At 34.7% G+C, this 24,693-nt stretch overlaps 1 protein-coding gene across 6 annotated transcripts in view; it reads left to right on the forward strand.

The window, feature by feature from the left end:
- Positions 1 to 24,693, forward strand: part of Relch (RAB11 binding and LisH domain, coiled-coil and HEAT repeat containing) — a 117,740-nt gene that overhangs the window by 31,315 nt on the left and 61,732 nt on the right. For all 6 annotated transcript variants that reach the window (XR_003850744.1, XR_003850743.1, XM_008840647.3 and 3 more), the window contains exons 3-12: positions 579 to 650; positions 762 to 817; positions 909 to 1,022; positions 6,423 to 6,626; positions 6,733 to 6,824; positions 7,978 to 8,259; positions 10,804 to 10,879; positions 12,586 to 12,681; positions 18,825 to 18,937; positions 23,352 to 23,442. Coding sequence is in view for 4 of the 6 variants with exons in the window: in XM_008840647.3 (XP_008838869.1) it covers positions 579 to 650; positions 762 to 817; positions 909 to 1,022; positions 6,423 to 6,626; positions 6,733 to 6,824; positions 7,978 to 8,259; positions 10,804 to 10,879; positions 12,586 to 12,681; positions 18,825 to 18,937; positions 23,352 to 23,442 (1,196 nt within the window). In the remaining 2 variants the exon portion in view is untranslated. The remainder of the gene's footprint in view (positions 1 to 578; positions 651 to 761; positions 818 to 908; positions 1,023 to 6,422; positions 6,627 to 6,732; positions 6,825 to 7,977; positions 8,260 to 10,803; positions 10,880 to 12,585; positions 12,682 to 18,824; positions 18,938 to 23,351; positions 23,443 to 24,693) is intronic.

The following is a 24,693-nucleotide window of genomic DNA, read 5'->3' on the forward strand; positions in this document are numbered from 1 at the left end:
CCCAACATTTGTTAAATATTTAAACCATACTCCTCAGCCTGACAAAGCTCTATTCACTAATGTTTCTACATATTGTTATAACATTTTAGACAATGCATTTAAAAGTAGCTTTTAAAAATCCTGGGTTTGTGGTTTCTTGGTTTTTTTTATAAGGATATTTGCTTGGACTTTACCTAATTTAACCTTTTCCCCAAAAAATTACTTCAAACAGAAACATCTCATTACATTGTCTTACCTAGATTGAGTAAAACAAAGTAAACAGATAACCAAAATTTTAATTTATCCAAATGAAAGTATGTCGTAGATTTTATTTTTAAGTAGAGCTATTCCTTGTCAGACAGCTAGAACATGTGATAAGACTCCCCTCATTGTGCTAAAGATATGGAAAGCTTTCACCAGTTTGCTTGCAAATCAACTCTGCTGCATGCGTTCACAAGTTTCATAAAGATTGCATGATTTTGTTTTCTATACAAATTGTATTTTTTTTTCATACCCATCTTTGCTTTTTATTTTTTTTATTTTTGTTTCCCTTTTCTTGGTTGGATGCCTATGTGTGTTTATTCCAAATCCCTGTCCAGTCCTGGAGTTTGAACTACGGAAAGCCAAGGAGACCATTCAGGCCCTCCGAGCCAACCTGACAAAGGCTGCAGGTGGTGTACATAAAACTTTTTGAGACTTTTCCCACTTTTACAATGTAGAAGTAGCTGGAATATTTGTAAGTGTAAAATAGTAAAAACATTATCTATATTTTATTCCACCAGAGCATGAAGTTCCTTTACAGGAACGAAAAAATTACAAATCAAGTCCTGAAATTCAGGTGGGTGAATGACAAACCAGTTTATCTTCTATAGCACAAGTTTTAAAGGAAGAAAGCTTACAATTTTCCCTGTCTTTTATTTTGCTTCCAGGAGCCAATAAAACCTCTTGAAAAGAGAGCTCTAAACTTCTTAGTCAATGAATTTTTATTGAAGAATAACTACAAGCTTACATCAATAACCTTTTCAGATGAAAATGATGATCAGGTAAAGTCACTGTTTTAAATAATGACTTTTATCTATAATTTACTTTCTCGTTTATTTATTGATGTATTTATTTACTTACTTATTTATTTTTGAGACAAGGTCTCCCTTGTAGCTCTTGCTGGCATGGAACTTACTATGTAAACCAGGTTGACCTCACAGAGATTCACTCATCTCTGCCTCTTGAGTGCTGGGATTAATGGTGTGTGCCACTACGCCCAGCTTTAGTTTAATTTTTCAGTTATTACTGTCACGAAATTGCATCAAGGGTGGTTAGTTACCAAGAATAGTAGCTCCTACTACTCAATCTACTATTCCATTGGCTTACAGACTTAGTTTTGTTAGTGTTCTGAATAAGAACTAATGTTTCTTTTCAGGTAGCTTTTTACAACTTGACAGTTGCTATATGACCCCTTTATATTTGTATGTACTCATAAAATATACTTTTAAAACTTCTAGAACATTGATTTGATAATATAGATCAGTACATACTTCAAAATTGAGCTTAACTATAAATATTTCTTCAATAGCTCTGTAACTAAGATGTTCAATAAAACAAAGTATTTTGAATGGCAATATATATGTCTCTCTAAATAGGAACCAATTTTCAAATGTGCCCATATTTTTCTGATAAAATCTTGTAGACAAAGACATGATGACTAGTTTTAGTATTGTCTCTTAACATTAGAAATTGTGACAGCTTACTGCTGTTTGGATGTTTGACTTTTTTGCCTTTGAAAATGCCAGAGATTTTATTAATGTAGAAATCAGAAGGCTGTCTATCTGTCTATTTATTTTTGTGGTACTAGAGATTAAACCCAGGGTCTTAAACATGCTAAGCAAGCTCTCTACCTCTAAGCTATACCCCAACCTCAAGAGGCCATTATTTTAAATGAAGTTTGTTCCTTTGATTTATAACATCTCCTGTGGATATTTTTGCAGAAATAGAAGTTCTATAAGGGAGATAGCAGTTTATTTACTTCATCAGTCATTGTCATATTCTTGACTAGATTTAAATGCAATATAGCTGTGCATTATTTACCAACAGGAAACTTTTTCAATCATTAAGTGATTTCATTGTTTGGAGACATCATTATAAAGTATACTTCACAAACTAAGCGAGATGATATAGTTCATATATAGTCTATCACTGAGTGAAATGATATTATGTGGCTTATGATTATAAATATTTACTTATCAAATGATAGATTTCCTTAGCATGTACTATGTAAAAGAAATTATACTAACTACCTAGCATGAGTATTCTGGTTATAACTTAATCATGTTTTATAGTCTTTAACTAAACAATGACTAATAAAATATTTAAATAGATGAGAAACATTGAGGAGCTCGAAAGAATGCAGAAAGGAGAAAAACAACAAGCAATAGATAGGACAGATTTTTTTAAAAAAAAGAATAATATTGTAGATTTAAGCCCAGATTTGTTAGTACTTTTAAATGTAAATAGTTGATCCTTCTCAATTAAGATGCAAAAATTATCAGAAATATCAGCTATACTTCCTCAATAATTAGTAGAACAAGACAACAGGAAATGCTTTTGTGTTCCCCAATCAACCAGTTTTCCCTTAATTAAATAGAAATGGCAGGAAGCTAGTATAGCCAAAACAGCTTTAATAAAAAAAGAACCAAGAGGACTTAAATTGCCTACCTTCCAGTTTTAAAGCTTTAACAGTTCAGACAGTGCCATATTGTTATATAGACAAGTAATTCAATGACACTATTCAGATAAAATCCAGAGATAGACATGTACAGATGGCTTGTTGATTTCTCACAAAATGCAAAGTCAATTCCATACAAAAAGGGTAGCCTTCTTTACAAATAGTAGTAAACCAGTATAGTATCCATATACCTTCCAAATAGAATTCAAACCCTATTCCATACCATATACAGAAGTTAACTCAAAATGGATAGAGTTTAATATAAACCCATAGAGCTTATAGAGGTAGATGTGGGGAGGGGATCATTAAAGTTTTAGGCAGTAAATAAGGTTTCTTAGGCATCACACCAAAAACATGGTGTGTTTGATGTTATCATCAAAACAAATAATATTCTATTCTTTAACAGAAATTCTTGGGGATGGGTAGATAGTTCAACAGTTAAGAACACGGGCTGTTCTTGCAGAAGACATGGGTTTGAATCCCAGAACCCACATGTCAGCTAACAGCTGTCCCTAACTGCAGTTCCATAGGAATCCAACAGCCTCTTCTGTCCTCTGTGAGCATTGCATGACACAGGTACACTTACATACTTTCAGGCAATACACTCCTACACATAAAATAGAAGTAATAAATAAAATATATATTTTTTTAAAAAGATACTCTCTGTTGGGTATGGTGGCACATGCCTTTAATCCCAGCACTTGGGAGGCAGAGACAGGCAGATCTCTGTGAGTTCAAGGCCAGCCTGGTCTGCATAGTGAGTTCCAGGACAGCTGGGGCTACAGGGAGACCCTGTCTCAAAAAGACCAAAATGAAAAAAAAAAAAGATACTCTCAGCTGGCAAGATGGCTCAGCAGGTAAAAGCTCTTGCCATCTAAGCCTGGTGACCTGAGTTCAATCTCCAGAACCCATGTAAAAGTGAAAAGAGAGAACCAACTCCACAAAGTTGTCCTCTGAGCTCCACTCCCAAATTATGACATACATGCCCTCTCCACATACACATTATATGCATAATATTTTTTTAATTTTTATTTTATGCATATGAGTGTATTGCCAGCATGTATGTAAGTGCACCCATGTTATGCAGTGCCTGCAGAGGACAGAAAAGGGCATAGATCCCTTGAAACTCGAGTTATAGACGGTTGTTAACCTTCGTGTGAGTGCTGATATTCAAACCTGGGTCCTCTGCAAGAGCAGTTAATGCTCTTAACCACTGACCCATCTCTTCAGCCCTTACTTTTCAATTTTTTATGTATTTTTTATTTTTATTTTTTGTTTATGGGTGTTTTGCCTGCATATATGTAAGTGTCCCATGCATAAAATGCCTGGGAGGTCAGAAGAGGGAGTCAAATTCCTTGGAACTGGAGTTATGGAGGGTTGTTAGTTGCCATGTAAATGCTGGGAACTAAACCCACATCCTCTCCAAGAGGAACCTAACTGCTGAGACATCTCTAGCCCCAATATAATACTTTTTGAAAAACCGTTCTTGGGGCTTAAGAGCCATTCTTGGCTCAGCAGTTAAGAACATTTCCTGCTCTTCTAGAGGACCCACGTTTGGCTTCTCAGAATCCAAGTCAGACCTCACAGCTTACTATAACTTAACTCTAGGGACGCCAACTCTCTCTTGGTTCTGTGGCATATACTCACACAGACACATACACATAAATAAAAATAAAAATATATATTTTTAAAGCTGCTTGTGAGTGAAAAAACAAACCATAGATTGGGTGAAAGTATTCAAGTCACATACATGACTAAGGATTTGTTAGGACTCTATAAATTCTATAAGAAATCCAGTTTTTTAAAAATAGACAAAATTTGGTTTACATAGACACTTCATCAGAGAAGATATCTAGATAGCAAATAAGCACATGAAAAGATGCTTAGCACCATTTTCCAGTAGAGACATGCACGTTAAAATACATTGAGGTGCCACACACATCAGAATGTCCAAAACTGTGTGAAGTGTTGACAAAGATAGGGAACAGCTGGAAATCATTTCTGCTTCTAATCATAAGGTAAAAATGTAATAAATTTTGAGTGAATAAAAATGATCTTTTGAGTTACATGTAATATCCAGTTCTATTTTTTAAATATTTCATTTATAACTTAGTTAATTTTTAAAAAATTTTTGTTTTTATTATGTGTATATGAGTGTGTACATGAATGTGTATAAGTGAATCCATGTCTTTCTTACAGAAGTCAGAAGAGGGCATCAGATCTCTTGGAACTGGAGTTACAGAGGGTGGTTAACCTCCATGTGGGTGCTGGGAACCGAACCTGGGTCCTCTACAAGAGCAGCTAGTGCTCTTAACTGCTAAGCTATCTCTCTAGCCCCCAAGTTAATAATTTATATAAGCTAAAATATGTTTACTTCTTGTGTAGGCCAGTACCATTAAAGACCTTTAAATGTACTTAACTGATTCTTCTAGAAATCTTAAGAGGTAAGAAGTATCACCCATTTTGCAGATGGTACATTTTAACCTAAATTAACTGATAATAATAGACAATAGGAATATTGTATGTAAGTCCAGTTTTCTTGAAACCCCTGATTTCATTACTCATGTTTACTTCATATTTAATCTCCAGTCGTAATTATGCCATTATTCAAGAAAATCATCAAAGGACTAATGTACCACATTGAGATTATTTGCATGAATATGCCAAAGTTTCTCAGAGGGCTTCATAAATAAATTATAGAGAAATACTTTATAAAATATAAAATTAGGGTGCTCATACACAGAAAATAAAAATAATTATTAAAATGTTTTCTCATAAAGATATCAAATTAGTACTAAATACTGTTATATAAGGACAAGATAGAATGGGCAGAGAGTATATTTGTCCCCAGTTTATTACTGGGCAATTTGACAAAGCACTTTTAAAAATCTTTGCCCATAGAATTCTCAAGGTGCTATGCTTCTTTTGTAGTTTTATTGAAGTTGAATTAGACTGAATTAAAGGGAATGCTTCAAAACACAATGGAAAGGACACTATTTGAATACTTTAAATTGACAGAAGCATTTATATTAATGCAAGTTAGATTTAAACAGATATGGCAAGAAAGATAGATTGGGTTGATTGTTAATTCATTAGAGAGTATGGTAATTATCTGTTGTTTGGGATAATGGAAGAACAAAATTAATATGCGTTTATTTGTAACCTGTAATATGTAAGTACAGTTGATGAATTAAGAACTTATTTCCCCCTTCAGTGCTGATGATCAAACTCAGGATATTATGCATTCTAGAGAAGGACTCTACCACTAAGCTCCATCTCCAGCCCATGAATCATGTTTTTGAGAGATTTAATCTAAAAAAATATTGTGCAACATCTTAATTATCTAACACAGTTACACCTCCTTATTTAGAAAAATAATATTGTGTAATGGAAGATAAAAAAAATAAATTTAAGTACTATGTGTACTTGGAACATACATGTTGACTTTTATTTATTTTGCCTTTTTTTAAAACAGGGTCTCACTATGTAGCCCTAGGTGGCCCAGAACTGGCTAAGTAGACCAGACTGACCTTGAACTCACAGACAGCCTCCTGCCTTGGCCTCCCACATGCTGGGATCAAAGGTGTGTACCACCACACATGGCATACTTTAACATTATAATGAAACTATCTTTCATTTTCCAGGGGTGGCACTAATAATGCACCACAAATTGCAAGACAAAATTGTCTCAATTTTTTTTATGTTGTTACTTTTTATCTTTTAGGATTTTGAATTATGGGATGATGTAGGATTAAACATTCCAAAACCCCCAGACTTACTACAGCTTTACCGAGACTTTGGAAATCATCAGGTAACTGGGAAAGATCTTGTGGATGTGGCCAGTGGAGTAGATGAAGAGGAGTTAGAGGCTCTCACACCAATTTTAGGCAACTTTCCTCCAGCCCTCGACACTCCTCAGCCTATAGAGGTGAGAAATACCAGCTTATGGTAATCAATGACTGCAAAAGGTATTTGTGTACAGATGTTACAGTGAGATCTTGAGTGTCTTCTTTTTCTCCTGCTTTGATTTTTAGAATTCCTTGCTAGTGCAGAAATTAGAAGATAAAATTAGTTTATTAAATAATGAAAAATGGTCATTGATGGAGCAGATCAGAAGACTTGAAAGGTTAGTATTTGGTCATCATTTCTAAAAGTCCTCCAAAATTTTCTGAAATCATTGTCAGGTTATATAGATACAAGAAACATTTCAATAGTAAGGCATAATTTTTTCACATAGCTGCTGTGAAAGTCTTAGAATTGCTTTCTATATTTAAAGTGGTAAAATGCCTTCCTTCACCAAAAAACTAAATTGATGTAGTGATCTTATAATTCATTTATGTCTTGTAACTAAGAAGTAAGATATTTTAACTTCTCCTCAGTCTTGTCAGTTTTAATGAAATAACTCCACACTAGTGGCATTCATTGTTACTATTTCATTTAATATTATAATAATAATGTGAGTTTGATAAAAATTATACCATGTTTTAAATGTAGATTTTTCAAAAGCAAGCTTATAAGACCATTTAAAATTTTTTTAATTGAATTTTTGTTCATCTCATATAATACATCTTTTTTCAATATATTTTTATTGGATTCTTGTGCATTTCATGCAACACATCTTAATTATATTTAAACCACTCTCCCTTCTCTGCACTTCTCATAGTCTCCCCCTTGGCTTTCATGCGTTCTGTCATGTATGTTAAAGCCAGTCCCAGTTTGTGTCCCCATATGTTCCGCAATGTGAGTCCATCCTCTGGAGCCTGATTGACATAAATAGCATTACTCCCTTAAAGAAGAGCAACTCTTCCCTCATCCAGCAATGATAGGTTGCTAATAGTTTCTCAGCTAAGCTTGGGGCTCCTTATCCATTTCCCCACTTCTGTGCTGGCTTTTTGGGTGGTTTGAGTTTGCATGGGTCTTGTACATGCTGTCACCATTGCTGTAAGTTCATATGATCAAGTTCTCAGCTGCCTGGAAAACTATTTCTTGTAGTCATCCACCACACTGGCGCTTATAGTCTTTCTGCCTCCTCTTCAACAATAGTACCTGAGCCCTGGGTATAAGGCCATTTTTATTCCTCATTTTTTAACAGTTTATAGCTGCACTTTTAGGTTTCTGAAGCACCCGTTAATATTGTACAGAAGAGGCTTATCACTTAGTACATAATTCGCTTTTACTGTGCTCTACTGTTAAAGCATTGAACCCATTCTGAGGTTGGGTGCTATAGCCAATGCTTTCAAATCTGTAATTGTTTTCTAGTAATTTCTTTCTTTCTGCAGTGAGATGGACATTCTCAAAAATGAACACCTTGCCATCCCAGCAGTTTGTGATTCTGTTCAGCCTTCCTTGGTTCAGTCTTCCCAAAAAGACTCTGAAGATAGCAGACAGAGTATAATTGTAAATAGTTCAGACCAGAAAAAAAACAAGGATATTCATCTTGAAATGACAGATGAAGTTGATTCCCCTGTTCCTAAAGAGAATTCCTCAGGTTCTTTGCCCAAGAAGAAAAGAGAAGACTTGCCATCAAGTAAAACCACAATCCATTTTGATAAACCCAATAGGTTAGTATATACCTTACATTTTGAAATGTATTTTTCCTTTAGTTCATTGTCAAGCTGGAAGAGCTTCAGTTCTTCAATTCCTTTGGCAAATTATGAATTTTTACATTTGATATGAACCTAACATATAGTAAAATACATGTTACAAAAATGTCAGAAGTAATTATTAATTTTATCAAAGAGACGCAAACCATAAATTGACCAGTTTCTGTCTTAACTAAGCAATAAATAACCTGTATGTTATTCTTTGCTGCTAACACTTCTACCCAGTGCTTTTTACCATTTTTTTTTCTATTCAGTCATTAACAAATTCAGAAGATTTAGTGCCACATAGTTGCCTGTGTTACAAAAGAAAAAAAAATAGTTTTTACTCTCAGACCTTTTTCCTATGTCTGTTTCCATTACTAGTAGTATGTCATTAGTATTTTCTTTATTTTTTTATTGGATTGCAGTACCCAAACTAAAAAAAAAAATTTAAACCATGGTTCCTGTTCTTTATGGTCAAATTATATGGTGGAGAGAATAAAGCTTAATTTTAAAATATTTTCAGTTACAATTTGAAGAAAATACTTTTAAGAAAAAACTTTGGGTCTGGAGAGATGGATCAGTAGTTAAGAGCAGTTGCTCTTCCTCCAGAGGCCCCAGGTTCAGTTCCCAACACCTACATGGCTGCTAACAACCAACTGGAACTCCAGTTCCAGAAGATCTGATAGACTTTTGGCCACCAGAGATACTGCACATACATGGCACACTTACAGACGTGCAGGCGAAACACTCATACACATAAAAGTAAATGAAGAATTTTTTTTTTCAAAAAGGAACTTAGATCTGAGTTTTCATTCTTTGAGCATAGGAGTCATTTCTCAGTGTTTTATGTGAAAAATCTAATTCTATGGTACACTGTTAGCCACAGTATTCTTCCTCCTGTTATATATAGTTGTATTGTACCCAGTATTGGGATAAATAAAAAAGCATAACTAATTTGCTTAGACTTATAGATCCTCATTATCACTGGAAAATACTGGGTTTTTTTTTTTTTATAAGAAAAGCTTTCCATTTGTGGATCACAACCTTTTATATCTATTAGATTTAATTTTCATCTTTATGTATTGTGAAGGTCACAGACTTTAAATAAGATGTGGTGCAGTCCTCAAGTTGTAATTATTCTAATGTGTTTAGGATGTAACCATAAAAATCTGTATCAAGGTACTGAGTAATAACAGCATTTGTAAAGTTCCTCAGTGTTTTTAAGAACTTCCATATATCTATCTTCTTTTATATTCCCAGTCCACCCTAGGAAGATAGATGGTATTAATTCATTCAGTAGCTCTTTACTCTGTGCCAAACAGTTTTAAAGAATACACTGATAAGTAAGACACATTGTAATCCTTTCAGTCACAAGCATTATGCTTTGAGAGGTGGACGGTGAAAATGTAAAACTAAAGAATGAAAATCAGTAGTATTAAGTCTTGCTTTGGGAACACACAATCATGCACTCAACCTAGTTATCAAACAGGAAAGGTTTCATTGAAGAAATGGCATCTAATAAGATCTGGAAGACTTAAGTGAGAATTAACTAAGCAAAGAAATAAAAGGAGAAAATGTGTTCTGACTAGACAGGAATGATGTGTGTAAAGAGAACATCGAACATTGGGAATGAAAATGGAAGAAACAGATTTGCAAGACAATTGGAAGTTGCAAAATTTGTTGGATTTCAGGTGACAAAGAAATGACTCCAGTGAGTTTTAGTGAAAAACTGGTTTGTGGTTTCTGGTTTGAACATAAAGAGTGTGGCCCCTTCACTGAGAAAATATAGGAGGTGTGTAAAAGAGCAAAAAGGTGTAAGTTGTGGCACACTGCTCTAACTCAGCAGTCATGGAAACAACTGAGTGTAGCTGTGGTGCATGCTAAGCAAGCTTTCTATGTAACTGAGAGTGCTAGTCTTTTCATTGTTGGTTGAGCACATAAAGTATAGCCCAGAGTCATACTTTATGAACCCTACTTTGTGGAAATTGGTGTTTTAGAAACAGAGACCTTATTAAATATAAATAAGCTAATTTATCAATTTTTTCTTTAAATTATATCAGAAATTTCTGAATCTCTCATTTATCTTTATAATCTTTATGTAGTAAAGTTTAATTACTGTATGTATTAACATACCTGTAGTGCCTTTCAGCAGCATATTAGTCAACCTTTGTGTCTCTTCTACTTTTGCTAAGCTTTCTGGAACTATTGAAAATTGAGGGGAGTTAACACTCATTTTATATTTTTCAAACATTTTCCATAATTATTGATCATTATACTACTTAATGTTTAATCCACTCATGTTTAAGGGACATGCATTTATATAGTATCAAGCTACTTTAAGATGAGCAGTGCTTTTCTGATTCTCTAGTAAAGTATCATGCAGTCTGGTTAACATTTAGGGGGGTAGGATTGATTCAGGAAAAAGAGTTATAATATTGCAAATAGATAGCTTACTTTCTCCTGAAATGTGAGTGTTGATTCTTTGGTATTGTCTCCTTTTTACCCAATATTTTCTTCTAGGAAATTGTCACCTGCTTTCCACCAAGCACTCCTCTCTTTTTGTCGAATGTCAGCAGATAGCCGTTTAGGATCAGAGGTAAATGTGATCACAGCCCATAAAATATTTCTACTATTTTTCTTAGGATATCATACAAATATTGAGATTATATTTCAATTGAAAAATCTGTTATTTAAACTAATGCTCTGAGAAATATTACCAAAATTTTTTAAATTATGAGAAAGGAAGTTGATTATTTATTACAACTATATTTATAAATATTAAAGTGATCTTTTGTAATCTCTTTTTAATAATGGTATATCTAATGATAACATCTGTGGAGCAGTATTTATTTTAATATTTTATTTTGCGTGTATGAGTGTATTGTCTGCATGTGTGTAAGTGCACCAGTGTTGTACAATGCCCACGGGAGGTCAGAAGAGAGCATAGAATTCCCTTGGAAATGGAATTATGGACAATTTTTAGCCACCATGTGGGTGCTGGAAATCAAACCTGGGTCCTCTGCAAGAGCAGTCAGTGCTCTTAACCCCTGAGCCATCTCTCTAGCCCCCTAGGGCAGTATTTTAAAAAGCAACTTGTGTTCCCCATTTATATTTCAATTACCTTTAGATAATACCATTATTTTTATTTCATTAGAAATGGTTGTCCTTGATAGTTTGCTTTGCTAACTCTGATCAGTTTCCTTAACTCTTTTTTTTTTTTTTTTTTTTTTTTTTTGAAAAAGGGTCTCCCTGTAGCCCCAGCTGTCCTGGAACTCACTATGTAGACCAGGCCAGCCTTGAACTCACAGAAATCTGACTGCCTCTGTCTCCCAAGTGCTGGGATTAAAGGCATGTGCCACCACGCCCAGCTCCTTAACTCTTTTTAATTTGCATTGTAGACTCATCTTGGGAAGATATTTTATTACTTTTTTTCCCCTCCCAATTTAAACTTGAGTACTCCTGCCTTTCTAGCTGTTTTTCGGATAATTCCACTTGACTACTGATGGGCATCTTTTGCAAAATACAAAGCTAAAGGGTTGGTTCAGTTACAGCCTTGCGAAGTTTTGTTATAAAATTAGGTCAGCTTCCTTCTACCACCACTTATGCAACATCCTTATACAAACTGTTGCCCTGGAATGGTTACAGCTTTTTAGGAATCTTTTCCAGAAAAAAACAAACAAGCCAACCAGTGAACTCTGAGAATGCCCCATTCCTGAGCTATACCTGCTTCCCAGAACTGAAGCCCAGGAGGTCTCCTAGATTTCACCATTATTTTTTAATGATATTTTATTTTATCCTTTAAATGAATATTTAGTTTTACTGGCACACAGTAATTATACATGCTTCTGAAGTATGTTATGACATTTAGATATTTCTATGGATAATGGTCAGTCATTTATCTGGAAACATGCAAAATCATAGATCCTCCATGAGGTATTTTAATATTTAACTCATTGTTTGACTACTCTAGCCATCCTACTATAGAACCTTAAAAAAAATTGTTCTTCCTAGGGGCTAGAAATGTTGTTTAGTAAAAGAATACTTGCTTGGCATATGTTAGCCACAGCATCATAAAATATTAAATGAATAAGTTATCCCTCTTATCCATTTACCCCTTTTACTAGCATATTTAATCCATTTCTGACCCACAGAATTGATCTTATTTGCTCTTTATTACAGTGAGTTACAATGCTGGGACATGTGTTTACAACAGAGGCAACAAGATCCAAAGCATAAAGTTCTTCTACCATCATATACACAACTCATCCACAGTCATCATTTACTAGTTATTTGGTTTTCTAGGTGTCTCGGATTGCAGACAGTGAAAAAAGTGTTATGTTAATGCTGGGACGCTGCCTGCCACACATTGTTCCTAACGTACTGTTGGCAAAGAGAGAGGTAGGACACATTAGAGTATTTTCATCCCAGTAATCCCATCATGTGGTCCTTTTTTTTTTTTCCTGTCGTTTTGGAAGTTTAGTGCTATATTTTTTTGTTGTTGTTAAAGTCTGTTACTTGCAATCATATTCTTACTTTTGTGCATGCGTCTCTGCTCCTAGAGAATGGTTTTACACTTCTGTCAGGTGAGTTCGGTAAAACTGCATGGTATTCATGTTTTCAGTCTTGCTTAAAACATTATTATTAGCTTCTGTAACTCTTATTACTGTATGTCCATTTATGTGTCATGAATGGTATTTTGTGCATTACCAAACACTAATTGATTTTTTTTTCTGTGATGTTATGATTTGTTTTATATGTCTACAGAAGTGGATACTCATTGAAAATTAACAGAGACTAATAAATAACAGTGTAACTTATTTCCTTAATGTACTTGCAACTGCCTGTTTTAAATTTATTTTTATTATGATTGCTTGGAAATAAACTATCTTATAATGATAGACTAGTCATAATATTGACTATAATAATTTTTAAGGACTTTCTTAAATTTTTCTTGTATTTACTTTCTTGACAGATGCTTTAAATGTCCTAGATGTAGATGCAAATAAATTTTACTCTGTGTACCTTATGGCATGAGCCAAAACACATTAGAAAGTTCTTTATGGTTATAAAATGTTATTATTTATAGTTATATCTAGCCGATAAAAATGAATGAAACATCATCTTTAATGACTACTACTTATTTTCAAATAAGTTATAGTTGAGTTTGTGAGATATATTTCCACATCACAAAATTTTTTATTTAAAATATGCATTAACAGTACCTTTAAAATGTATCATATAAGTGTCTCTCAGTATTATGTTAATGTTTACCACTGATTTCACTCATATTCATGGGACCCACAGTATGATAGGTGAACATAATGCATTGGCAAAATCATTTAAAGCTACTTTAGTTATCTATTTGTATAGCAAAAGAAATTTGTACTGATCCTCAAGAAAGGTTATGTAGAGCCTTGAAAGTTCTTATTTTTTATTCCTATAAGTATTTACAATAGAAAAATAGCTTAAAACTATTCATTCCTATGGATGTTTCTAATTTTTGAAAAGGTTAGAAACTGTTTTGCTGATGGCTTTATCTAATTTACAAATAGTTATAAGATATTAATATATGTGGAAGTTTTCTAAATCTTGAAGGATCAGTGTCCAATTTCAGATTGTTTTGCAGTTCTGTCTGGCAGAATGGTGTTTGAACTTTTTCTTTTCTCAGCTTGTAATGTAATCCACGTTATGCATTAATTTTTGCATCCCTCTTACCTATCCTTCCTTAATACAATCTTTAAATTTCATAAAAAGCTCATTCTCTTAAGATCAGTTTTACCTTTTTTATTTTAGTTTTCCATATTATCATAAACATTTCTACCACTAAAATCTGATTGTACTGCATGAAGTATTTATAAATTTGCATCATCTGTAATCAGATACTTTGTATATACAGTATGTGTATGTATACTCATTTACACACATGATTTGTGTGTGCCTGTGTGTATACATATATATATGTGTGTGTATATATATATTTTTCTCTGTTTTAATGTTGTTTCTTGCTAACTTCCATAAATTGAGTCCCTTCCTTTTCAGTGAGGCTTCTTGTGCAGCTGTTCTGTCCATGTGACCTGAACTCACTATGTAGACCAGGCTGGCCTTGAACTCACAAAGATCCGCCTGCCTCTGCCTCCCAAGTGCTGGGATTAAATGCATGTGCCACCACACCCAGCTTTCTTATTCTAGTTTATCAAATTTGTATTCTCTCAAAATTAGATTGGTAAATAGTAAAGTGTATATTTGTTCTTTTAAACCAAACTCCTGGCTATAAAAGGGACAAAACCTTAGAGTGTGTGCTTAGCACATGTGAGGCTCTTAAGTTCATTCCCTAGCACCACCAGAAAGAAAAAAGGAGGGCAAAATTTTTTATTATATCACTGGCATTGAATTACATTTTAGTATTTCACCTGTTTAATTCTTTTTTTTTTTTAAGTAGCCAATCATGTCATCAGGCCCTTTCTTTTTTTTAAAAAAAAATTCATTTATTATTTTTATTTTATGTGTATGCGTGCATTGTGATTGAAGGATTAGTAGTTGGACGTTTTCTTATTTCTCAAGTTTTATATATATCAATGTAAGCTCTTATTATGTAAGTAGTGTTAAAATGTTCATCAGTAAACTCATGATCATACCCTAGCAAAGTACATAGAGCATGAGAAACAGACAAGGTTTTTGCTAAGTAACGCAGTAACATGACTTAACTTTTTTAACTATAAAAAGATAGACAATAAAAACTCTTTTCCCCCCATCCTACATCTAATTTTATTAGCTTCTGATGTACTCTGTCAAGTCTTTTGAACATTTTTTAGTTGAATTATCTTTGTATATTTTAGATGTAGGAGTTCTTCATATATTCTGGATATTAAACCCCTATCATATAAAATCTGAAAATATTTTCTCCCATTCTTTAGGCTGTCTTCTTACATTCTTTTCTTAGTATCTTTTGAGGTACAACATGCAAAAGTTTATATTTTTATGAAGTCTCATTTGTTTCTTTGTTTGCTTTTCAATTTTTTATCAAATATAAGAATCCATTGTTAAATCCAGGACTGATAATATCTACCCCAGTATTTTCTTCTAATAATTTTATAGCCTCAACTCTAATATTAAGATAATTAATCTGTTTGGGGTTAATTTTGTGTACCGAGTGTGGTAAGATACAAGTTTATTCGTCACATGTAACTATGCAGTTTTCCTGATGACATATGTTCAAGAGAAAGCATTTTGTCCATTGAAGGCCTTTGCCATATTTGTTGAAAATCAGCTGGGATAGATTGTTTGGGTTTCTTTTAGGAATCTGAGTTCTGTCTCATTGGTTTATATTCCTATCCTTAAGCCACTCCCATGTTGTTTTGATTACTGTAGCTTTTATTAAGTTTTAAAATAATTGGGACATATGAGTCCTTCAATTTTAATTTTTTCAGTATTACTTGGTTATTTAGGGACCCTTGCAATTCCTATGAATTTAATACATAGCTTTCCCTTTTCTGCAGAAACAGGTCATTGGAATTTTGAGATATTACACTTGATGTTAGAAGACTAAAAAAGTGATAGAATGATATTACATTACATCTGTACATTACTTAGGGAGTACTGCACCCTGTCAGCATAAGTCTTCCAACACATGTCTGTGTGATGCCTTTTCATCTACATCTACTTTAGTCTTTATTCAGTAGTGCTTTGTTTTTCAGTATTATACATGAAAGTATTTTGTTGATTTCCTTTACAGATTATTCATTGCTGGTATATAGAAACACAAAATATGTAACTTTGCTGACTTTGTCTCATTACTAACAAATTTTTTTAAAGAGTTTTGTGGTATTTTCTGTATGTAGAATCATAGTATATACAGAGGGATAGTTTTACAACTTGGGTAGGTTTTTCTTTTCCTGTGATTTAATTACTCTTTCTAGAAATAGGAGTATATTTTGAATAGCAGTATTTCAGGAAGCAGATCCCCCTTTCATATTTCTGATATTAGAGGTTAATGCTTCCAGTTTTTTCCCCTTAAGCTTCCAGTTTTCCCCCCTTAAGTCTGATGTTAGCTGTAGAATTTTTTAAAATACCAGTTATTTTACTTTTACATGAGACCTCAAATCCTTAAATATTTAGAAATTATGTCTTATATTGCTTTGTTATTTTTAGTACATTTCTTTTACATTTACTCTCACAAAGACATTTTTCAAGCAGTATTACCTTGTATATTTAAGGAAGTTTAGCCTCCTTTTTAAAATAATTGCATTTGGAATTTAAATGAATTTTTTTAAATACTTTATTATTTTTATTTTTATGTGTATGCGTGTATTGCCTGCAAGTAGGTGAGTGCACCCATGTCATGCAGTGCCCGCGGAGGACAGAAGAGGCTGTCGGATCCCCTGGAACTGGAGTTACAGACAGTAGTTAGCTGCCATGTGGGTGCAGGGATTCGAACCTGGGTTTTCTGCAAGAACAGTCAGTGTTCTTAACCGTTGAGCTATCTCTCCAGCCCCTAAAATGAAATTTTTTTAAAAGACTAGAATTCTTGAATAAGAGAGATGATACCAAAAGGAGAATACTGATTCCAGTTTGTGAATGTATTAAGAGTGTGAAATGGTGAATATGGACAGTAATTTCTAGGGAATGTGTATATTAGTGCTTCAAAGTCTTGAGAGAGATGAATTCACAATAAATGTGAATAAATGGCACAGAAGGCATGTGCCCACAGAATTCATTATTCCAGGAACAGTGTAAATAGAGGCTGTGAATAAATGTCAGAAATGCCTTTAGGATTCAATCTCAACTCTAAAACTTTTGTCATCCATTTCTAAGGAAGCATCAAAAAATGAAAACAGACTTTTTACATGGTAAACTTTCCTTCAAGTTTTAATGCTGTTGATAATAATCATATACTGTACATGTTCACTTATTTTAAATCTGCTAGTACTTTGGGTAGAGTAGGTGGGAAGGAGAAACAGGCAATTATTCTTCTTGTCTTGTTATATTGTAGAGATTTCTTTAAAATACATGCAAAGTATTTTTTTCTTATAGTTTAGTTTTCTCCAAAAATATTTGATCACATTTGTGCTTTTATTCTCAATAGATTTGAAAATCTACTTCAAAATATAAAACAAAATACATTTTGAATATATTTAGTATTCAGAATACTACTGTCTTAATGAAAATGTGAGACATTAATTTCAAACATTTCCATGAAAAAGAAACTTAAGTTACTTTTCTATAAAATGTTTAATTTACTTTTTTAAAAAAATATTTTATTATTTTTATTTTTATGTGTATGAATGTATTGCCTGCATGTATGTGAGTGCACCTGTGTCATGCAATGCCTCAGACATCAGAAAAGGGCTTCAGATTCCTTGGAACTGGAGTTAAGTACGGTTTGTAGTCTCCTTGTGGGAATTGAACACAGTTCCTCTGCAAGAGCAGTCAGTACTCTTAACCTCTGAGCCATCTCTCTCTTTTGCATGCTGAATATGTGATGAATAGTAAGATTTTCAGTTTAGCATCAAATATTTATGATTTGTAGTAATGCCTACTGATCTATACAGCTCTAGATCAGAAATTATCTTTTTTTTTTTTTTAATTTTTGTTTTTGTGAGACAGGGTCTCCCCGCGCTGCAGATCAGGCTGGCAGTATAGACCAGGCTATCCTTGATGTCATAGAGATTTGCTTGCCTCTGTCCCCCAAGTGCTAGGATTAAAGGCCTGCACTACCATGCCAGCGCACCCCCCCCCCATGATCTTTTTAATTAGGCACTGAATTAAATGTGAAGGGTACAAAATTACTAGATTATATCTCATCATAAGAAACGTGTTGTGCTTTGGGAAGGAGTTTTTGTTTGTTTAGAGTAAGTTTTTTGTAATTCTGTTTATTTATTTTGGATTTTTTTTGGTATTTTTATTTTGGGGTTTTTCTTTGGAGGGGGGCTACTATGAACAGAAGTCAAGGCCTTTCACATGCCAGTGAAGTGAAGTACCTTTTAGCACAGAGCTACACCTCCAGCCCCAGGAAGGCTTTTTGGGGGGGGTTGTGTTGTTTTTTTAACTTTCAAAGCTTTAAATTGTAGCGTGCTTCTATAAGAAATTGGAAACGCTTTCAGAATTAAAGTTACTGTATCAGTTTGTCACATGATGGAATATTTTGTATAAAAACTTAGCGGGCCCTTGGGAAATATTGGATAAGAAAACAGTTTAGTTGACTATTTATTTATTTCACCTTTTTGAGGCAGGGTCTCCCTGTAACCCCAGCTGGCCTGGAACTCACTGTATAGACTAAGCTGGCCTAGAACTCCCAGAGATCTGCCTGTCTCTGCCTCCCAGGTGCTGGGATTAAAGATATGTACCACCATGCCCTGCAACTCTTAAGAAACTTTTATTACACTTTGATTTATCCTTCTGTATAAACAACATATATGTATCTTTTAATTTTATTCTTTTTGTATATTAAGGTCTAAATGTTGGTTTTAAGAATTTTCTGGAAGAAAAAATAGAATATTCTGCAATGTATTTTTATTTTGAATTTTTCATCCTCATTTCTTTAGGAATTGATCCCCCTCATATTGTGTACAGCATGCCTACATCCCGAGCCTAAAGAGAGAGATCAGCTTCTCCACATACTTTTCAATTTGATCAAGAGGCCAGATGATGAGCAAAGGTGGGTGTGTTACTTCTTAAAGAAATAAGTATAGTGCTGACTTTCTGAGCTTTCTCATTTGTTACCACTTTTGGTGTTTTTCTCTGATGCTTCTTTCCTTCCCAGCATCTGTTTTAGTGCACTGCAGCTCTCACCATCATGTGTCACTGCAGGATGGTTTCAAACACTTAAGAAAAGCACTTCAAATTTGAGTATTGTCATTAGGTTCCTTCCTGTTCACTTCCTTGCTTTTAAGAGAACCTGGAAGTTGCTGTAACAAATAAACAGATAATAGGGAAATCACTCTAAGAAATTAAACTTATGGAAATAATTACAACTATGGCTTTGAAAAGTATGTGCAAATCCTGTTAAGAGTACTTAACTTCTATAATTACTGACAACTAAACCTTTGCAGAAAGATTCTGTATACCTTCTTGAAGTGCTAATTTCTCAGGATCTCTAGACAAACATACATGTTTTGAAGGATAGTTTCAAAACTATCTTGTATTTTTTAAACTAATATATTAAAATTATATTAAATGATAATGTCTTTTCAAAATACAAATATTTTCTGAAAATTACAGCACATTTTGATCTGAAAATTCTGTGTTCTGTCAATTCATGTTCCTCATTTCTAGTACAGAAGAGCCTCCTAGTAGTGATTAAGATTATACCTGAACATTGAGTATAAAGATGATACAGCAAGCAACATAAAGGTCTTAGTAGTGTCCCCCTGCATGGTATGGGTGAATTGTAATTTGCCTAAAAATCAAGCCTTCCTTTGTCTGTCAGATGCAATAAGGTGTATTTAGTAGCATAGCAGAAAATTAGTCATATCCAGTGGTCCCTCAATCATTCTAATATTCTAATATTTCTAATTATTTCTAGTATTTCCAGATACAAACCTAACCTTATCTGCATACCTGTGTTCTCAGTGCTGTTTTTTAATGAACACTAGAACCTATAGTGACAAATAATAAGACCATATTAGCTTCTAAACTACTTCTTTGGGTTTTTCTTGTAATAAAATGCTCCCAACAGAAAGCAGGTTTTGGTTTGGGTTGGGTTGGGTATGATACTTTTATATTGTGATATAAAAGTATCATAATACATAGTGATGGAAGAAGTGTAAATGTCTATGTTCCTCTAATGTTAGTATATAATGTATTTGAGAAACTTTCCAGTGACTTTCTAAATGGCATGAATAGTGTTGTATCTGCAGATTGGTAGCCTTCAAAGCAAATTGTCATTCATTACTATTTCATTGAATATGTTTATCAAAATGCATGTATAAAGCTTAGTGATTCCACTATAAACTTCACTAAAACTATTTAAATTTTTCCTTTACAATCACATTTTCATGAACTTAGCTATCCATACATTTTATCTATCCTCCTGTGATTTAAAATGAGCAAGCCAGTTAATAATTCTCTGAAAGTTGGTTCCAGTTAAATTCAAGTTTCTCTTTAATTACGAAAGGCTTTGAAACTTAAAGTTATGTACAACTGAAATAAACAGGAAATACTGGCCTCCTTCACGGTGTTCTTCTGCTTGCATATTGTCACTCCGGTGACTCATGTCAAATCTGTGCGCTTCTATGCCCACTACCTGTGGGCTTCTAGTCATGTATTTCTTTGCTTTTTATCTTCATGTTTGGTTTGTCCTACATATTCCTGTTTTCCTCACAGATGAACCTGATACATCATGGCTTCATAATGGTTAGACTTTACAGAAAATGCTATGTGAATTTTTGTATCACTGAGCTATCAATAAATGAGTTGCTATATTACTAGAGAGATAAGGATGGGATTTGTTTTGGTTTTTTTTCAGTCGAAGAAAATGACTTATTCCTAAATCTGAGGAAAGGGAAGGGCACAGATCAGGGTGACCCATCTGAAAAGATGGAAATTTATTTTCATTTAAACAGTTATTTTATTGCCTGAGTACACAGAAAATGTATGCCCCTAAAGCAGAGACTCTGGATAACATTTTATTAATTAAGTGACAGAGATCCTCAGGAAGACCAGGATCAAGTTCTTTGGACTACTCAGAATTGTATTGCCTGTCACAAACACATGTACAACACCATTAGTTCCTCAGGATCACACCAGTCTGTGAGGAACTCAGCTCTCCTTGGCTGTTGTAAATCTGTTCCTTCAGCATCAGCCGGGTGGGAACTCTACAGTGATAGGGCAAAAACACTGGAGCAGATCCTTCCTGAGAGCATGCCTGGAATCCAGGATGGCAGCAGTCAGGAACAAAAGGAGAAGGTGAAAATGACACAGGAAGCCACTCTGCACACAGGAAGTCAGAGGTTTTGATCAGGCAACAGTGTTATCTCCCTTAAAGAGTAACATCTTTTGCGTACTGAGTGAAGCTGTAGGAGTATAGCCCTGAACAAATCATTTTGTGGGTGGGAAGGTGGACTAGGCTCCAATTGGATAAAATAATGGATGTGGATATTTTTGTTGTAAAATCTTCCTCTTCATGAAAAATGGGGTGAGGTTGCTTATGCTTTGTGAAATAGCATTGTACTTCATATTTCAGTAGCTTTTTGTAGTCTTAGGACTTACTTTCCTGGCTTAAATTTTTTGTATTTTGTGAAAATGTTGGAAAATCATAAATAAATGAACCATGAGCCATAAAACTCAAAAATTAGAATACAAGGAATTCCAAATTTATGAGCATACAATCTAATAGATTTTGAAACTTTATACTAGATGTCTGTTTCCTGTTCTTGCCAAAATATACCTGACAGTAATTAGAAAAACATGTCTTTAGGACGAACCAGTTAGTCAACACTAGCAGCCTTCACATGCTGGTCAAGTAAAAATAGGGGAAAATTAAATTACTGTCTAAGTACCATCCATTGCCATTTGAAATTTTTCCAAGGACTTTTTGAGTGATACTATACAGAAAAAAGTGTATCCCATTTTTTTCTTGAGGGAAAAAAAGTCATTCCATGTCTTTGTAGCTTAGTAATAGAATGCCATTAATTACATTTCTATTTGGTTTGCAAGGCAAACTTTACAGACTTAAAGCTTATCATAGATTCTTCATGTAAACCTAACAGCTGCCACCTGGTGGCCAAAAGTATCTTAGTAGCCTAACACATGAGTAAGCATTGGTGTCTGTGCTTAAGTGTACTTTCACCTTACATATTATTAAAATAGACTAATCAATTGATTAACAATGCGCTGTATTATGTAAAAGATAAATGGACAAAAATGTTTACGTTAGTATAATATACTTGATATGTAACTACTGGATTTTCTTTTATTAATCTCAGACTTCTTTAATATCTCTATAAAACTAATTTTATACTCAGTAGTGGTGATTTCTCTAGTTCTTTGCTAGCAACCATAAATGACACCATATTTATACATAAGTCATTTGCTAATCAAATAATCTTATTTTTTACTGTCTTCTAAGTATGTGTTGCCATACCTGGTTTTCCTTCATGGGTTCTAGTGATTGAATTCAGGTCCTTGTGTTTGCAAAACAAGCACTTTACTGACTTAGCTATCGTCGCTGCACTAAAATGCTTAATTTTTTAAAAAATTAAATGAGAACAATTATCAAACATTTATGAACTACATATATATGTAGTTGGTGCAAAAATAATAAATCAGTTAAAAATTTGTCAAGAAAGCAAGCAACTAAGAACTTCTTGTTACAGTTTCCTTTTATCCACTTTATTTGGCTTCCTAAGAAGAGATGAAATAGAAAAAGAGGTAGAAAGTTCAAAAACAAAAACTAAGCTGGGCATGGTGCAGGCCTTTAATCCCAGCACTGGGAAGCAGAGGCAGGTGGATCTCTGTGAGGTAGAGGCCAGCCTGGTCTACATAGTGTGTTCCAGGCCACCTGGGACTACAGGGAGACTCCCCCTGCCTCTCTCTCTCTTTCTTTCTTTCTCTCTCTCTCACACACACACACACAGGCAGAAAAAGAAAACTAAGAAATAGAAGCAGTGAATGCTAGATGATATAAATCAAAGGGATTCTTGTTGGTCAAAAGCAGAAGTATTGGGCTAGGATGTAACTCAGTGATGGTATGAGGCCATGGATTTGATCCTCAGCACTGCAAATGAAAAAAGTGTGTGTGTGTGTGTGTGTGTGTGTGTGTGTGTATGAATTGTGGTTAATGAAATGTTACTGCAATATATAATAAAGACATTAACTTGACATAAATTGAGAAACAGTAATAAGGCTTAGCTTTTTGAGACAGGGTCTCATTATGTAGTCCTGGCTCACCTGGGACTTCTCCCTAGAAGGCTGGCTTCCAGCTCACAGAGATCCATTTGCCTCTGCCTCTTGAGTGGTGGGATTGAAGGCATGTACCATCAAATCAGGCTGGGCATCTTTTTAACTCTTGGTTGTAGTTCTGCTTTCTAATGCAAATATAGGTCTTTATTATTTTTTGTATTATTTTTCAGGCAAATGATATTGACGGGTTGTGTGGCATTTGCACGTCACGTTGGACCAACACGTGTAGAAGCTGAACTTTTACCACAGTGTTGGGAACAGGTAAATTAACTGCATTGGGCTTTTCTTAGTTATTTTATTCTAATTTTTTGTTGCTACTGCTTTGAGACAGGGTCTCCCTCTAATCCTAGCTGACCTGGAACTTGCTGTGTACACCAGGCTGGCCTTAGTCTCACAGAGATCCTCCTGCCCCTGCAACCCAAGTGCTGGGATTAAAGGTGTGAGCCACCAAGCCCAGCTTATTCTAATTTTTAAAACAGTTTATATAAATGCCATGAGGATATTGATGGAATGTAAATAATGCTACTATTTCTGTAGCTCAGCACAGTGGTTTTCTTTCTTTTTTTTTGTGTGCAAAGGAATGCTTTAGGATGCTTTGTTTTATTCATTCATTTGACAGATAATTAGAAAACACTAACTGTAGTGCCAGGTGCCAGCATAGTAACTAAGAAACGAGTGTAAAAAGAAAAGACACCCTAGTGGGAGATAAGAGCAGACAAAGAGGGGGCTAGAGAGATGGCTCAGCAGTTAAGAACACTGCTCTTGCAGAAGACTTGGTTTCAAATCCCAGCATCTACATGGCAGCTAACAACTGTCTGTAACTCCAGTTCCAGGGGATCCAACACCCTCTTCTGTCCTCCTCGGGCATTGCACGACATGGGTGTGCTTACCTACACGCAGGCATACCACTCATACGCATAAAATAAAAATTGCGGTCACCACCAGCAGCAGATGCCGCTCCTTTGTTCTCACGGGCGTCAAGGCTGCTCTTCCACTCACCCTGGGCTTAGGCCGCTCTTCTGCCTGCCCTGGCCTGAGGCCGCTCTTCTGCTCACTGCGGTGCTGCCTCCAATCGTCACTACTTCTGCCTGGTCCCGGATCCCAGGGCTGGTGAGGAGACTGTGTAAGCGGAGCCACATTCAGACACAGGAGGCCAGGTTCAGTGACGCAGGTCTGCTTTATTGCAGGAAGGCACAAGCTTATATAGGGGTAGTGGTCCAATCACAGCACAGCAAGTAGGATACCTTAGTAGCATAACAGGTTTAGCATCCTATTAGCATAACAGACTTAATGTCCTATCACATAATAATGGGTAGGATGCCTCATTAGCATACTGGGTTTCAGATTACAGAGCCTGGATTCCTGGACACCACATGACCCTGACTGTTGCAATATCTAAGTGTTGCAATTTGGAATTCCAAGGGTGGTGATTAGGGAGTGGCAGCTCTAGGCATCAGTCTCATGATCTGCCAATGGGAGCAAATGTCACAAGGCATTCCTTGTGGCTCCAGC

The sequence above is a fragment of the Nannospalax galili genome, unplaced genomic scaffold (genome assembly GCF_000622305.1).
Source record: "Nannospalax galili isolate Female #2095 unplaced genomic scaffold, S.galili_v1.0 scaffold298, whole genome shotgun sequence".
Taxonomy (NCBI): domain Eukaryota; kingdom Metazoa; phylum Chordata; class Mammalia; order Rodentia; family Spalacidae; genus Nannospalax; species Nannospalax galili.